Source organism: Pagrus pagrus (genome assembly GCF_965226575.1).
Source record: "Pagrus pagrus genome assembly, chromosome: 8".
NCBI classification, from domain to species: domain Eukaryota; kingdom Metazoa; phylum Chordata; class Actinopteri; order Spariformes; family Sparidae; genus Pagrus; species Pagrus pagrus.
Window position 1 is genome coordinate 13,743,093 of NC_140192.1, and position 16,884 is coordinate 13,759,976.

The window sequence follows — 16,884 nt, forward strand, 5'->3', positions numbered from 1 at the left end:
TACAGATCCCAGCCAAGCCTAGAGATGCTAAAATGATCCACTCCATCGCCAGTCTGATCAGAGCGAAGAGCAAACTCCTCCTCCTCGAGAATCCCGACACTGTGGAGATCTACAAGGTCAGCATTCAGCTTTTGTTATTTTCTCCCCTTTGTTATCATGACATGACAGATGCCTTAACTTATTAACAGGTTGGGAGGAGAACACAGAGGAGTTTCTCAGGAAAACATGGCCAGAAAAGCTCAGACAAATCTGCATGAGGTCAACAAGGAACATCGACTTAGAGGAGGATTTTGATGTTTTCATGCAATGTTTTTTGAATATCAAAAAAGGACCAGAACAAATAAACATTTTACAGAAACTATTCTTTTCTCATTAACCGGCCGGATCAAGCCCACCAGAATAGAAATGAACTGTGGCCCAGATTTCAGCCAGTTCTGGTTTATTCAGTTCACTCTTGGTTGACATGTGACCATGCTATGGCCTCTTTGCTGCGGGCCAGATCTGGACCACAATCATTATGCTATCTGGGAATCATTAGTAAACTAACTGTGTTTACCAACAATGGTTTTACAAAGTGTTCCTGTGTTCATGTAGTATCCCATGGTAGTTGTCACAAAGAGAAAGGCACACAGGCTAAAATGAGATGTAACGTGGATTCACCCCTTTAATTATTGCATTGTTCCCAACACAGCTGGACGATTCAATGGCCCATTCTAAGAGAAGCTCTAAAGACGACGTTTACCTTCCAGCCATCTCAACCAAGGTGTCCAGTCTGAGCTCAATGAAAGGGGCTCTGAGTCAGTCCTGCCCATACCTGTACGACAAAAGAAGAGGATCTTTCTCCTCAGTGGCCTCTCAGAGAACTGGAGTTCACCCTAAAAAGCAGGTACTCTCATATCTGCTAAAATTCCAGTAAATGCACTGAACTTCTTCTTTTCAACATGAAATATTTAGCTCTTTCTGTCGTCCTCTCTCTTCATATCAGAGTTACCTGAAGGCACAGAAAGAGGCAAAGAAATCCAACGTCACTGTGACGATGATCTACCTGGGACAAGGTCGTCGGGGGTCAGGAGGGTTGGGGTTGACACGGGATGAACTGAAGGTACTCCAGCAAGTCAACGGAGGGGAGAATATCTGCGTCTTCAAAGACTTGGTAACTCCAGGAGGTAGGAGCAGCGAGTGAGCAAAGCTGTTTTGCAAGAGTGGTCAAGAATGTGCACAAAAGAGCATTTAGCTTTTATAATACTATCTATTACAGAGTTTCAGCAATCTTAAGGAAAAAAATGAAGTTTTTTTTTTTTACCTCATTTATAACAGAAGCCCAGAATAATAGAGTGAAATAAGAGGTGTTAAATCTTCTCCCTCTTTTCGCACATTTAATTACCCATCTGCCCTCAAAGCAACATTGTATAAAAGGATGATGAGGACGTTCAGTATTGAAGCAGTACAAGAAAAGAGAGCTGATGGGTGACCTGATAGACTACCATCACAAGTCAGGAGACAAGACAAGTTATTTCATCTTCGCAGCTGGTACATGTTGATACACACTGTACAACCGTCACTGCAGGGAGGGAATCACAATTTCAGGCAGATGTACAAGAAAGAGGTTATGGATTTCTGCTTGGAGGTGTGATTGTGATCTGTTTACAAAATCTTCTGTAGCTGTAAAAGATGAAAACAAAGGAGAAGACAGTGCATATAGAGGGAAAAAAAGTACTTTTATTGCATTGCTTTTACACAATATAATGTTACGTCCACTGTAGATACAGTAGTAGAGTGGCTTGTGACTTTATTGTGACGAGCAAATTTCTGGGAACAGTTTCATTGGAATTAAATTTTAAAGAAGAAAGAGTCACTGTAGGAGAGGTTTTGGCAGGGTGCTCTGTGGATTGTCCATAGAAACAGGACATTGTTTCTGTTGCTGCTGAATTTTTAAAATGTAATTTTTCAAAGCTGTGAGCTCCACAGACAAAAATTCACTCCCCTTTATTGTATTCTGGTGGAAACAGAAAGCTTAGAGAGAGACGTCTAGAAACTGGACAATAAAGACAAAGTTATCTGTATCCATAAACACAGTAAAACTAAAGCTTAGTGCTGTTTTTATAATATGGGTGAATGAGCCAACTCTTTACACTCTTTACATATTAACAGTAACAATGACTTACAATGGTTATACATGAGTGCAAATGAGGGCCTAGTCTTTTTGAATTAGCCTCAGATCTTGGATCTTGCTCTTCCTATAAGTCTTGCTCCACTCGATTCTCCTGAATTGGACTTAAGGGAGTCAGATGTTGGTCTTGACGTGGTTTGTTTTTAAAATAATGTGACATACTGAATGCCGGTTGTTCCCAACTGAGGGTTTGCAGAAAAAAATTAAAAGACACAAAATTACAGACTGCTTTGGCTGCATTGTTTATATCTTATAGACACAATCCAATACAGATTTTCATTGATTGCCAGCGTCTCCCAAACGACATATATTACCTCAGCCAAAACAACATAACTGTTGCAGCGTTACAACGACACACCTTTGTCGTATGGTCGCCGTTTGGATAGGTTTAGGCATGAAAACTACTTGGTTAGCTTTAGGGAGATATATACAGTAGGTTTGACTTAAAATCTCTATGTTGCTTCTGTCAAAGACATAAATTATCTAACTTAAAGAACTCACCATTGACTGCTGTTCTGGTCTCCTGAATGACAGTCCTGTGCTTGTTTTCTCCACTCTTTTCTACTACTTCTCCTCACCTTCTCCTTTGCAGCTGTTGTAATTACTACAGCCACTAGAGGTCACCACCTACAGTAACAACAAATGTAAATATAGGTTTTGATTAGCTGCATGCAATATTTGATCTATATATTTGTTTTTCTGATGAGGACACGCTCTGAAAACCACAGATATAATCTGGATGTCATAACTCAGTAACAGTTTATATTAGGAAACACATATTAACCATTAACTAGCTGCTTATTAACAGCATAGCGGCTCTTTATTAGTCATTATAAAGCACTTATTAATGCCCTATTCCTCCATGATCATATTCTACAGCTACCAGGCCATTAACTAAGAATTTTACCCTCTTGATTACTGCTTATTGACAGTACATAAAGACATTGTACATGAACCAAGATCTTAATATGCTTTGCTCAGTCTGGGCCTTAAAATGGTGGTCCCACAAGAATAGTCTTTCTACCTTCATCACAGGTAATGAATATGATCTATTCTTATGTTACAAAACACAAAACTCATTCTAAATCAGGATATGTTCCACTTTGAAGGTTTGACACTTATTAACCTACACAGGTTCTGCTGGTGAATTATGTGCATGCTAATAGCAAAATAGTTAAAGGTGTGTATGTGCTCTCCAATCTAAAGTATTACTTATAATTCTGTTGCAAAAAGGTGGTTGTGGAGCTGTTAACCTTAAAATAAGTGCCTCAATTGAAGATGAACTGAACATAAATCTACCTCTAATATGCAGCCTGTGATGAGGGGCACTGCTTGACTATGAAGGGTCACAGGCCAAATAGATTATGAACCACTGCTGATTCTATTTCCTGGATGCTGCCATCCCTCTTACAGCACCATGAGCATAACACAAATAAACACAAATTAAATCCCCGAACCTGTTGACCTTCACAGCAACGTAAGCCAAACAAGACAGACAGACCACCATGCTGAATCAGTTAAAAGGAGCAAACATCTCCAACCTTCGAGAATTACATAATAGTTTCCCCTTGTATCTTTCAGAGCAGTTCCAGTTTGTCTCTCAGCGACACAGAGGTTACCCCTTCAGTGCCACCCTGTACGTAAACGGCATCATGGTGGCCAGAATCAGCTCCTGCTGCGAGTACCGCTACGCTCCCGGCTTCCAGCAGGGCAGGAAGAGCTGCTTCAGGTTGACATGGCTGGCTGGTGGGACACCCTGTTACAGGTCAGATTTCATCCTCCGGGAGACGGGCAGCGTCGCATTGGCAGAAAATGAGAAATTAGTTCCAGTCAAAACAGATTGGGTAAAGCCATATAATGTATTGTGGGTTGACAGAGGAGGAAAAGGATGCATATTGCATGAGGGAATGGTGTTGGTGGTGGTACAAGGGGGGAAATATGAGTCATGATGAAAGCACAGTTTTTCATTTTTTCAGATGTACAAGTCTCCGAAACAAATACAGCTCCTGCCAGCAGCTGAACAACGGCACAAAGGAGAACTTAATTCCCCCCCTAGAGCAGAGCCCTGGCAACGGTACAAAGCCTGGAAATGAGTGTCTCAATTTTCCTAAAGCTTATTCATCAACATTTTTTTGACATTAGGCCCAGTTCTTGATTTTAATGGACCAGTTTAAAGACAAAATGTCCCACAAAGCATCTTTTTTTTTTCTTTCTTTCATTTTTGCCTCCAATGCAGGCACCGTCGAGTCATGTCCATCATCCCCTCTGTTTATCCCCGCCAAACCAGGGAAAAAATCTGTGAGGAGGACAAGAAAACACATCAAGGAAGGCGGTGGAGGATCTACAGACAGCGAGGACCCTGCTGTGGCTGGATTTAAAGAGACCTCCAAGAGGAAACGACGCAAGGGTCAAACTAATCAAAAAGAGAGCAAAGGCAAGACAGCTGGAAATAAGAGGGAAGAGGGACGAGACAGCGAGGGCTCGGGGGTCGCTCGGAGGTCAACAGTGACAGAAGAGTGTGAAGACAAATCATCGCCTGCCAGAGGCGAGCAGAGATCCACCAGCAACGTCAAAACTCTGGAGCAGCAGCGATCGAACAAGACAAGCAAAGTTCTCGGTGAGCACTGTTTCATTCCTGTAAGACCAGACGGAAAAATAGAGGAGGACAAAATGCTTGTCAAGTGGAGGTGCAGATGACCTTCAATTCATCCGCATGTGGTGTTTCCATTTAATATTCTTTAGAACAAGAGCGTCTCTTTTTCAAGATTCATTGCAGGATGAGGAAGCTCTGACTAAGCAGAACGGGGAGAAACAGAAGGCCCTGGGATCAAATGGGAAAAGCAGAGATGGGGAAAGACTGAAGGACTTCTATGAAGAATGTGTGGAAATGAGCGCCGCGTTGGAGCAGGGCCCAAACAAACACAACTGGTTCAAGGGGAGCAGTGAGTAAAGAAACCGCAGCACAGTAGGAACGTACTGGAATCCCCCTTGAGTGCTGTAACTGATTTACATAATACACTTGAGCAGAAAATGGTGAATTTGCAATAAAGTCATGCATTGAACAATGTCTGCTTAAAGGAGGACGGATGACGTGTGGGAGAAGTTATGCAGACATTGTTCACACACAAACACGCACACATGCCTCACTGCAGCGGATTTGTTTTCCCTATTGAACACGAATGCTCAAACTGAATTTTAGATTGCATTCTCACATCAGCACTGGGTATCAATTTCACTGTGTGCACTTGGCTTTAGGAGAGACAGTTTTATTGCGCCTGAGTTGTTCTTTTTTTTTCCCTCCATATGCCAAGTCTTGGAGAGGTGCCGGCTCCAGAAGAGATTGTCATCGTGCCCCAAAGCTCCAGGCTCAGATGTGGAGCTCAGTGCAGAAAGTGACACGGTCCTGCAGCCTGATGGAGAGCCAGAGGAAGAAGAGGACACAGCCAGCCAGAATGCTGGCAAAGAAGAGCCTGTTAAAGAACAAGACCTGCAGGCTCAGGTGTGTGTACAACACAAATTACTGTGGTGAATCTCTGTTTTTGCCAGAGATGCTCTTGGCATTACATCACTGACAGAAGCCCTTAAAATACCTGTATCCCTGCAATATGAGGTGAAACCGATAAAACAATTGCCAAATAATATAATGAATATAAATAGAAAACATTTTTTTCCTTTAAATGGAAACATTTGTCATTAATGTTAAGTAGTTATTTAGTATTCAGCCAGAAAATCATAATGCACATTTCCCACCCCAGCCACCAGAATATGTGTGAATATATTGACAAATGATGATTCTGCAAAACCACAGATAAGTTAAAACTTATTTCTTTAGGATCCTCTATTTCTCTCTTGTCACAACACTATGCTGAGCTCTGGTTAGGTATAGGCACAAAAACAGTTTGTTAGGGTTAGGAAAAGATCATGTTTTGGCTTATAAATACCTCTTTCATCGACACAAGGGTTAGGGTTAGGGTTATAATATTCAGTTTTTGTAACAAACATGGCTGGAGATGTCCCAACATCTCATTACAAATCTTCAGTGGTGTCACACTTACAAATGTTGAAACGACATGGTCCCTAACTCCACCACCGTCCCCTCCGCCTCCTGATATCATGTGAACGTGATATGACACATATGTCACATATGGTGACTGGGTTGAACTTTTCACAATGACGCAGCCGAAATAATGCTGTAATTTCGACAAAATGTCAAATTTCAATATCAAAAATTCGAATATTTGCATTTAAATGAGATGATGCTATCTTAATTAGGGATATTCTCCTAATGATACCAGGATCAGAAAAGCCTCTGATACTGCCTTAAATGCTGAATCAGGTATTGTTGAATACATGAGTCTCTGCACCGATTCAATACCACATAATTTATTAGCCCCAAAACCTGTATTAAACTTAAGAGATGGCTATCCGTTGGGGGAAAGACAGTGGATCAAAAGGCCAAAAAAAATGTTTTACTTCAAAGTAGTTTCACCCCAATGACAGTTTTTTTCCCCCCCAGTAACCTCTACAGTGTTAGTGTTGCTATCGATTTCACACACAATGTTAGAAATAAAACTCAAATATCTAAAATCTACTTCAATACTTGAAAAAGGCCGTTATGTTATCAGTTTGTAGTCATTCTAACTTAAAGGATTATTCCATCATCGTGAAGGTTAATACACAAACGGTTTGTAACAAATGGTCACTGAGTTTTATCTGAGACAGGCAGGCAATTGGCTCGGACTTACCCATCATGATGAAAGAGCTTCGAAAGGTGCCTGAAAAATTCCTCAAGGTCCAGCAAAGTGGCACAGTGGCTGTGGCCCACAGCCAGACCATATGTCTTCTGGACTCTCAACCCCCCTCTGTGTTTAGAAAACCCCCAGCACCTGTCCAGCTCACGTCTCATTCCTGGCCAACAACACATTTTGGAGCTATGCTGCGCTCTCATGCAGACAGTTAATACTATCAAGAGTTCGCAAAACTCTACTCTCAGGGCAGTGGTGCAAAATAATCTATCTGTGCTATGAGGTAGAAAAAACATTTCAGAAAACCTAAACCTGTCTGGCGATGGAGGTAAACTAGAAGATAGATGAGCTATTTCTGTTTGTATCATTTCTTTTTTACAGTCGTGCATCCTCATGTGGGAGACCGTTGTCTACCAGGATTATAGAACATAAAAAACACAATAGATAAATAAATGTATCGGTGTTGTTATAAGATTTTTCCATTTCTAACAACATTCTTTCAGTTCTATAGCCTTGTAAAATCTTTACGAAGCCCAGTGGGTAAACTCTGAGTGATAAGACAACCTTTTCGATACCTTAACTTTAGAATTAAAGTTTCTGCATCACTGTGAGATGTTATCTCTGTCTCCTGCTCATGGACTACAGATCGGCTTATAGCTAACTCTGGTATAGCTAAGATGCTCCCACCGTCAAATAAACAAATAAATAAACACTGCCGTTTTGCACCAAGCCAAACCAAATCCAAAAATATGATTGTCTCTTGGTTTGTAACTGTAGCTCGATGCCATGATGACGGTGCTGAGCACATCCGATGAGGTGGAGCAGCTGGTTCTGAGGAACACGGACCTGACGGATGACCTTCTGCTGAGCCTGGCGGGGGCCCTCAAGAGCAGCCTGTCCGAGGTCACGCTGCTGAACCTCAACCTAAACCTCATCGGCCCATATGGTGCTCACATCCTGCTGGACGTTCTGGGAGTGAAGCCTCAGGTCAGAGGCTTACAGTAAGTCCCATGCACCACTGGCCCATGTTACATCCAATTCTATGAAAGGAGAACAATTGAATCTGCACAACAGACTGAATAAAAAGCTGATGTGAGGACACCAGCCTTTTAAAAGTGTTCCAATATGACTTTAGAAAAGAACATAATAAAACTGAAGAGACAGTAAAAAGACACAGTTAAGCCAAGGACGGCCTTGGCATTGAAGTATAAAATCTTAGCCTTTTGCTGTTGAATTACACAATCTGTCTTTTTTATGTGAACAAGAAATGCCTCCAGTGCCTTACCTATCTGAGTTATTTTCTTTTTCCACACAAAATACAGTTAATGTGCAGGAGCTCATCTGTGACATTTGTTCAGAGACATATTGACAGATGTGTGAGATACAGCGAGAGCACAACTGGAATAGTGTCGGTCTTAATAGGATTAGGAATAGATCATCACTTCATTTTCTTCATTTTTTTTACATGAGAAGATTGATACCACTATCTTATCTGTCTGTTAAATAGAAGGCTACAGCCAGAAGCTGGTTAGCTAAGCTTAGTAGAGTTGGGTAGTTGGCCTCAAAACCCTTTTCTGTGTGGATTAAAGAAAAGATTCCTTTAACATGTACAGTAGATCAAACAGTAAGAGTTGATGAAACTACAATTACTAAACGATGATGAAAATGTATGTATAGATTCCAACAAAATACCCGAATGCATCATTTTAGTCACGTGTGCAATTGTTGAAACCCACAGACTGAATATTTTGAATAAAGATGCCAAAAATGTCCATCTTAAAGGTGCAATATGTAATATTTTCCTATTGCAAACAAAAAGGGGGCAGCATATCACCACAGTAACCACTAACTGCTGCTAACTGTAGCTGTTGTTAGCTAGTTAGCTTGGTTAGCCATGCATTTAATGGTCTAGACTCAGGGGGGTGTGGGGGTTTACACTGATGGCACAGGAGATTTGGACTGGACGGGCTGGGGCTAGCTGGTTAGCATGCTAACTTCAGTCGATATCTCTGCATCACAATTTATAAATGTCATGAAGTTAAAACTGCTATTTTTTCATGTTGACAATTTTAGTTGATTTTTAAATGTTTTCGACTAAAAAGCTCACATATTGCACCTTTAATAACGGAGATGTGTGTTAAAATTATCCATAAGACAGGCAGGATTTTTCCATTAGATGTAATAGTCAGGCAGAGCAAGCACAAACAAAACATTGTCATACAATGGAAAAGAAGAACATATTTTGTACCCTAATAAGGGAAAACTATGTCAGGTTGCTAGTGTACACCTTAGTGAAAATCCTTTGAAATGAGCAGTTCAGAGAGGAATCGAAATCTCCATGGTTACCACTTTTTTCTCTCTCTACAGCTTATTTGGAAACAAACTGCGTGACCATGGAGTCCTGACCTTGTTAAATGGAATAGCTGAGCTGCAAGGGCAAACAGCGAGAGCTGCTGCTGCTATCCAGCAGGCGATGCTTTTCCCGTCGGATCAGATTCTGCAGCTCCCCACCGGATGGAGCTCTTTCAGGGTGTTTGCGCTTGTTGAACTTGATATCGGGGGAAATGGCTTGGGCAGTGATGGGGTAAAGGTAGTAGCATCATATATGAGGCACCACTCATATCTTCAGTACTTGGGGCTGGCGCAGACCAGCGGCGCTGATCTAGCGGCGTGGAAGGAACTTTTCGACAGCCTCAGAGGAAACAGCACGCTTACTCAGATCATCCTAGATGAGAACAATTTGGGAGATCCAGGGGTCAGGCTGCTGGCCGACATGCTGAAAGAGAACATGTGTCTGCGGCAGGTGGATCTGGACAGGAACGGCATCAGCGACGTGGGAGGAAATGACATTATGGGGGCGCTGCTGTGCAGGACACATATCCCACTGCGGCATCTGAGCCTTCAGGAGAACAACATCAGCACGGGGCTAATGAGTAGGATACAGGAAGAGGTGAAATGTAAATGAAACCTGCAGGAATGGGAGAATCACTTCCAAACCATGAGAACCTATGTGACATAAACACAGCGCTGACTTGAGAACTTCTTTGTTTACATTTTGAGGTCAGAGAGGAAAAACCTGAGTCATTTGACTTGTTCGACCTTCAAACACACACACACAAAGATCTCTTCCTTCCTATGAGTGGGTGGCCCTGCTAACAAATGCTGCATCTGAGTTTAGCCCTGGCAGGTAGTGTAGGAGGCATGTTTGCTTTAGGCCTGCGCTGTGGTCTGGATGCATTTTCAAAGAGATCTCAATAAACTGAACCTTTCTTCTCTGTGGTGAGGTTACATCTTCACCTTGAGTTTTTTTTTTTCGCTCCTTCCCACCAGCGTTACCCCTCCTGACTCCACACCTCCTACTTTGCTAAAACTGACTCCAGCACAAGGCTCACTGATCCCTCTGTCATTTTATTGAATAATTTGCTGCCTCCTGACAAGAAAGAAACCACAGTGATTCATTCCACCCACAGTATTTACAGGTCATGGATGACTTATACACGACTCCCCCCCCATCATCAGATCCCCTTTCTCCACTTCTATAAATCAAAAGAGAGTTATGGACAGCTAAGCCATGCCACGTCAACTACCCTCATTTTGTCATCCTTGTCTCCTTATGTGCTAGACAGAGCTTCTATTCACAATCTAAGCATGTAGCGGGGGGAGGAAAAACTAGGGCAAATTCATCTGAATTTCAAGGCCGTCATCTCATTGTTCTATCAACACCGACATTCTGAGAATAACTGTACCTGTGATCAAAGCTTGTCAAAGTGGTAATTATCTCCTCCTCTCAGGGCTGCCAGCGGTGATTCTGCTGAAACCAATCCCTCCATATTTCATCTGCAGTCTTTGCGAATTCCTTTCTGTGGAACCCTGATAAAGACGCTCTCCGAAGCCCCAGGAGGATGACAGATAAATAAGACTGGCGCACCTGAAGATTACATCTGCAGAAGTCATCCTGCTCTGCAGTATCAGACTGACTAAGCTTCTATTTGTGATGTTGCGGTGGCGTGAACTTAAAACTCCCTATTGCATGAGAAAAGGTGTCTGGTTCAGGGTGTCTTATTTTGTAAGGTCAATTTGTAACATCCAATATCTTGCAGATAAGATTCTGTTATCAGCACTAAAAAGAGCCCGAGTTTCTTTTCTTTTTGGCTGTTGATCCACTGCGATCTCAACAGCCGCATTTGTAGTAGATTGGTCACAAAACTAAGTGGTACACCATCATGCCTGGCTGAGCATAAGCTGGCGAACAAGAGCCTCACTGTAATTCACGGACTCCTTCGATAAGGCCTTCGTGCTTCTCTGTTACAAGTAAAACTCAGATCAGTGACCCCATTGTCTGTCTGCTAATGTTATCTGTATTTGGCCTGAAACAAATCCTGCAGTGTTACAAGCTTCTTTCAGCCACTCTTTGAAAAACAAGGCCCTCAATGATAGGAGCTCAATCTGTTAGGAATTTACAGGTTCACTCCCGAAACAGTTTCCCCTTTCAGACCTTTGCAGGTTAATGTATCGTGTCTCTTGGTGCTTTAGCTGTACTGTCACACAAGGCCTCGGTCAGTTTTAGCAGGTATAAACAGGTGAAACACATGATTCATCAGTGTTTTGCTGGTAAGAACAGATATACAAGACCAACAGGCCAATTATAACTGAAAAGTAGCATAGATACATCTGATATACAGGTATACAGGGGTTAAGTTTCACACAAGCGATGCTGTGCCAGGGGGAAGATGGAGAGAGGAAAGTCTTGGGAATTGAGTTTCTTGATTTTGACTTAGGGCACAAACAAAACAAATGAAGTGGACAATGGTTACTTACCCTCATGGGAAGTTCAGTGATTCAGACTTCCTTTAAGTTTCCCAGGCAGGGTGATGTAATTTATTTCCACTTACAGCGTATGAAGGCCAGTGTCTTTGCAGTTTGCAGGGCATTAACTTTTGATGTCTTTGTAATCGAGTACCTCTGGATACACACAGGTGAGGAAAGCTTTTTCAAATTTAGAGTGAATTTTTTTCTCAGCGGCTGCATGGCTCTAGGGATGTCTGTCTGTTGGCTGGGTCACCATTTTGGCTCAGATTATACTATCTATTTGATGGATTGGCATTTGTGCATTCAGGATCCCCAGAGGATGAATTTGAATGACTGTTGTGATGCTTTGGCTTTTCATCTGCTTCAATCTTGTTACATCTGCATATGTACAAAAAACTACCTTTAAAGTGGTATCTGGGACAAAACAGCCTTTATTGAGACACTAGCCAATCCTGTTTCCATCCATATGTATTACAAATTGTAAGCGGATTTTGAGAAACTCACAAGAAAATGCAAATGAATGCTTGTTTCCATCCACTTGCATTATGCAATTGCTAGGAATCGGTTCGTAGAGATGAGCAGTAGGTGGCACCAATTTTCTAGTCTGAAACAATACACAAGTGCAGAAGAAGAGGGCGCTGCAAGATGATGTGACTAAAAGAGCGTCAATGGAACCTTAAATGATTGAAAAAAAGGGAAACACGCTGGAAATATAACATCCCTGTTTGTTTTGCTTATTAATATGTGGAAGGTGACATTATATCTGTGCGGAGCGATGACGAAGTGGTTTTAATCTGCTGCTATTTTTCTTCCTTTTTCGTCTCTTTGGAATCAGCTTTAGCCATGTGGGATACATGTTTGCTACATTCGAACTTTGAATAAGGTATTTCCATCTCCCATGAAGCACGTTAAAGGCGCAATATGAACTTTAGTTGAAAAAGTGTTTAAAGTCCAGACTGCTAGCTGCACGGCTAACTGCGCTAACTAGCAGCTACAGTTAGCAGCAGTTAGCAGTTTTTCTAGTGGTGGCCAATTCTAACAAACTGCACTACACTTTAAACCCTTTTTTTTTTTTTCGGAAAAGGCAAAAACAACCTCAAACCAGTGTAAAAATGAGAGCGTTCTTTTCAAGTTCTGCCATTTTCCATCCAACTTTTCTGATGTCATACTTCAAAATGCCCCAAACACATTGTTGTAAACCCAGCTACTGTATACAAGGTTGTATTTGAAAGCATTTCCAAACAGAAAACAGCAGCACATTGAAGCTTCTATACTGCGTCATTTCCATCACCACTAAAATCAACACCAAAGCCTGCTGGGACTGACTGGATCCACACGGAGCGTTTGTGCCATGAGAACAGTCTGACTCAGTGTATGACGTGAGGGAGTAGATGGGCAGGGGTGTGTGTTTGTGTACAGCGGGCCTGTTTTCAGCCCACATGTAGAAGGCCAGGTGCTGTGTTTGTGTTTACGGAAGCCCGGGGGCGGTGGACCTCTGTCAGAACAGCAAACCCTCTGTTGGGTCCATTAAAGCTCTCTACTGACCGCAGGCACTCACTAATTTGTTTTGTCTAGTCTGTCCATAGAAGTTGTTACTTGTGCAGCTTGACCAATTGAAGGCTGTTTGTCAATTCAGAAAATGTTTTTTTTCACATGGAGACTTGCTGCAAGCCCTGAAGGGTCTGGCTGAACGGAATCACTCTGCCAGTTTCATGGATGGAAAGATAATCAGGTAAGTTACAGCTCATACGGAGGACTATGGTGTGTTCTTCATTAGCAGCAGTATTATCTGCTCAACTGTTGCGGGCTGTTGTAAACAGCGAGAGAGGAGCAGGAAGTTGATGTTGGCTCTCGCTTGGTGCATGCAGTGTAGCAGAGGATAAATGCAGAAAGACCTGGCTGAGGATGAGAGTGAACGTTTCTAGATTTGACATCTCTTTGCGGGGCCTCTCTATGACAAGTCCATCTTTATTGTCCAGAATACGAGAGAAATTTATAGACTGGATCCTGCTGTGATGACGCATGCAAAGCAAAACATATAGTGCACAGTTAGAGTCAAACTGGTGGGCCGGCCAGCATTTAAAACCCCTGTTCCCAACTTAGGGTCACAGGAAATCTGAGGAGTCATGAGATGATTAATGGGACAGGAAAGACTTAAAGTGTATCTTGCTTCACAAAATTATGTTTATCTTTCCAAATTTGCTATAAACATTGCTATTTTCTTGGAAATTTCCAGACAATTTTGTCTATCAGGGTTTTAAAATTTAATTAAAATCAATTTGATAAGGGCAAATAACTTGTAGGCTCACTTATGATAAACCTACTTCAAGGGGATTGAATGTTTCGGTTTCAGCGCACACAAGCCAAAACCACTGATTTAGACCATAATAGGAAATAATGGACATAAATGCTGGATAATTAACTGTAAAGTTTAGCCGTATATTGCCGTCAGCATGTTGGTATTCTGGAGCCAGAAGTGACTTTATTTGGACCAGAGGGTGGAGCCAGGGAGGATATCCTGACTGGATCTAACTGGAAACCCGAGGACAGGCCGTGGTGGCGACTTGTCAATTACTTGGTAGCCACGTGTCCATTTTGCTCAAAATGGGACCGTAACTTTCAAAATGAGCATCATGCTGTATTGAAAAAGACTTGAAACAAGCGATTGAGATGATAAACTCACGAGGAAACTGTTTTCTGAGGTACTAAATAAAGTGAAAAGTAGGGTAATTTTCTCATAAGCTTACATACGATGAGACTTCTTTTTGAAATCAGAGGAGTTTCCCCTCAGCTCGTCATCAAGAATTCAGATTTAAGGAGCTTAGGCATTGGCTATACTTGTCAGACCCAGAAGATTGAATTCTGGGATACATCACTGCCTTTAAAATGATTCCTGTTGATTCATTAGATTAGAAATCAAGTAAAAGAAAGACCCAGTGAGGGACGGCCATTATTATAGCAGTGGATTATGCTACTATAATATGTGTATCTAAAGCAACGGTCCTTAAACTCTGCTTAACAACTGTATGTTCAGTGCACCCCGCATCGCCGTGTTCTCTACAGTATGTGACACAGCATTGTGATGACGGTGAATGAAAAGTTTTGGAGTCCGCTCTTCGAACAATGGCTCCTGCTGCTGTTTGACATTTGGCAGAAAGAGCAGCTTTTCAATATGGATTATTCATCAGCGGTTTGATCCTCCACTCAAATGTCACCACAACAATGCCTCTGACTTGGCAGCAGCGTCTGTCTTTCTGCAGCTCTGCGGGGTAAGGAATTGGCAATAATTACCACGTCTAATGTGGCCTTCAGAAAGATTCAGACTCTGTGTTCAAGCGCTTTTGCCTCTCAAATTATTATTATTACTGTTTTATTGGGAAGTAAGGAAAGAAATGAGAATCTTGGCTTCCCACATCACTGCAATTCTGTGCTTTAAACTCTGAGTCATGATGTCCTGAAAATAAGTTGTAAAGACGCCTGATGCTTTCAGTGTGTGAGCTGCTGCAGCCTAACATGCCTCAGATGACTGATGGATGTAACAGACCTCTGGCCACAAAGAAAATATCAAATGTGTTTACATAACATGCAGCTTGACCCCAAAACATATCTGTAATCGATGACCTGCCATTCATAAAAAAGCCCAAAAGTCCCTGATGTTTAATCGCTAGTTATTTGTACGGGCAAGAACCTCATGAAACTTTGAGCTGTAGAGCTTAAAGCGTGTTTGAAAGCTGTTCATTTGCACTGGAGAAGCTGTAACCACATCACCTTATTAAGTTATGGTTAGGAAAAGTTGCCTATTCACACATTGGCAAACACAGAGTGACATTTTAATTCATTTTGCGTTGTATTTCAGGCCACTCAGCGTATGTTAGTCAAATATTTACTCTCTTTTAAACTCTGTTTTCCTCACCACCAAACTCCTGAAGGAAATATCTAGCTTTTAAACAGCTAAACTCTCCACCATGTCTGCCCTACAAAGCCAAGGTGCAGTAACTACACTTCTGGTCAAATTCAGTTATGACAGAAATTGAAATGTCTTTTTTATCTTGTGACAAAATTGCTAAATTCAATCTTGCTCTATCTTAGAGTAAAAGCGATGTCAAAATTGCAGTAATTATAAAATCCAGCCAAAAGCCAAGGCAGACCACAGTAAGAGTAGTTACTGCACTCTGCGTTGGTTTCCCTGAGCTTCGGCTGCAGTTATTGCGGTCTATGGTCTGGTGTATGTGTCTGCATTTTTAGGGTCAAAGGTCATATCAGTGTTTTAATTCAATGGAAACAAAGAGCAGCAGCACATTTCAGAACCTGGAACGAGTAAATCAATGTTATTTTATTTGTTATTTGTGCTCCGAAATAAACAGTTAACTCTCAAAATTGCTGCCAATTAATTTCCTTCTATCTTTAATCGACTCGTGTTTCAGCTATAATTTATTTGTTCATTTGAGCTCATGGTTTGTCAGTTGAGATCAGTAACTTATGTAACCATTAAACCCATTCAAAACATTCCCCTAATTAGAGGGTACGGTTCCATCCCGAGGCGGCAACACAATACAAACAAAGAGAAACAATTATATCGCTCTAATTTGGACTTGCTCAACAAGAGAATAGAGCTCTTATCTACATTTCCTGTTGTAATGTATGGAATGGCTAAACACAGCACCGGGGCATGCGCTTATTGGATCCAGCTGTGCCCGGACAGAGGTTGATGCTTTCAGCTGGCCCCAATTCCCCAAGACATGGGAGTGGAACAAAAGACTCTGTGTTTATCAGACAAGAGCTTCGATCACTAGAGCGTGACATGAAAGGATACATGTGCTATTTTCAAAGTTAAGGCCTGTTATAAAAATAGAAAAGCGAGACGTTTTATTCTAAAACGATAATAATCTTAACTGTTTTGTTTTTTTATTATGTTTTTAAAACCTTAAAATTTATAGTCACAGTCAGTGGGATAAATCACCACAATCCTCGGGGTGCGCACAGCCAACTGTTGCTCATAAATTATGTGACTGCTCCTTTAACTAAAGATGATTCACATACATATGGTATAGGGACACTCGTTACATTGACACCATCCGTCTGAAGGAAAATCCCCTAATTTCCTGCAGACACTGAACTTCTAATATCCATCGTAATGTCAGCGTATACAGGCCAGCTGAC

General features: G+C 41.7%; 1 protein-coding gene across 1 annotated transcript; it reads left to right on the forward strand.

Annotated features, from left to right (window-relative positions):
* The first annotated feature begins 11 nt into the window (after positions 1 to 11).
* On the forward strand, positions 12 to 13,330 carry LOC311260841 (uncharacterized protein). Its single transcript, XM_084359098.1, has 10 exons — positions 12 to 116; positions 692 to 886; positions 986 to 1,166; positions 3,752 to 3,935; positions 4,147 to 4,244; positions 4,407 to 4,787; positions 4,936 to 5,112; positions 5,482 to 5,669; positions 7,693 to 7,916; positions 9,283 to 13,330. Exons 1-10 carry the CDS (start codon positions 33 to 35, stop codon positions 9,878 to 9,880), a joined length of 2,310 nt encoding a protein of 769 aa, XP_084215224.1. The 5' UTR covers positions 12 to 32; the 3' UTR covers positions 9,881 to 13,330.
* The last annotated feature ends 3,554 nt before the right edge of the window (positions 13,331 to 16,884 follow it).

What these genes read in the sequence shown, in the direction of transcription:
- LOC311260841 (XM_084359098.1), top strand. Translation starts at nt 33, where the DNA reads ATGATCCACTCCATCGCCAGTCTGATCAGAGCGAAGAGCAAACTCCTC. An exon ending in AGAGCAGAGCCCTGGCAACG is followed by an intron (nt 4,245 to 4,406) that starts GTACAAAGCCTG and finishes CCTCCAATGCAG; the next exon opens with GCACCGTCGAGTCATGTCCA. An exon ending in AACAAGACCTGCAGGCTCAG is followed by an intron (nt 5,670 to 7,692) that starts GTGTGTGTACAA and finishes TTGTAACTGTAG; the next exon opens with CTCGATGCCATGATGACGGT.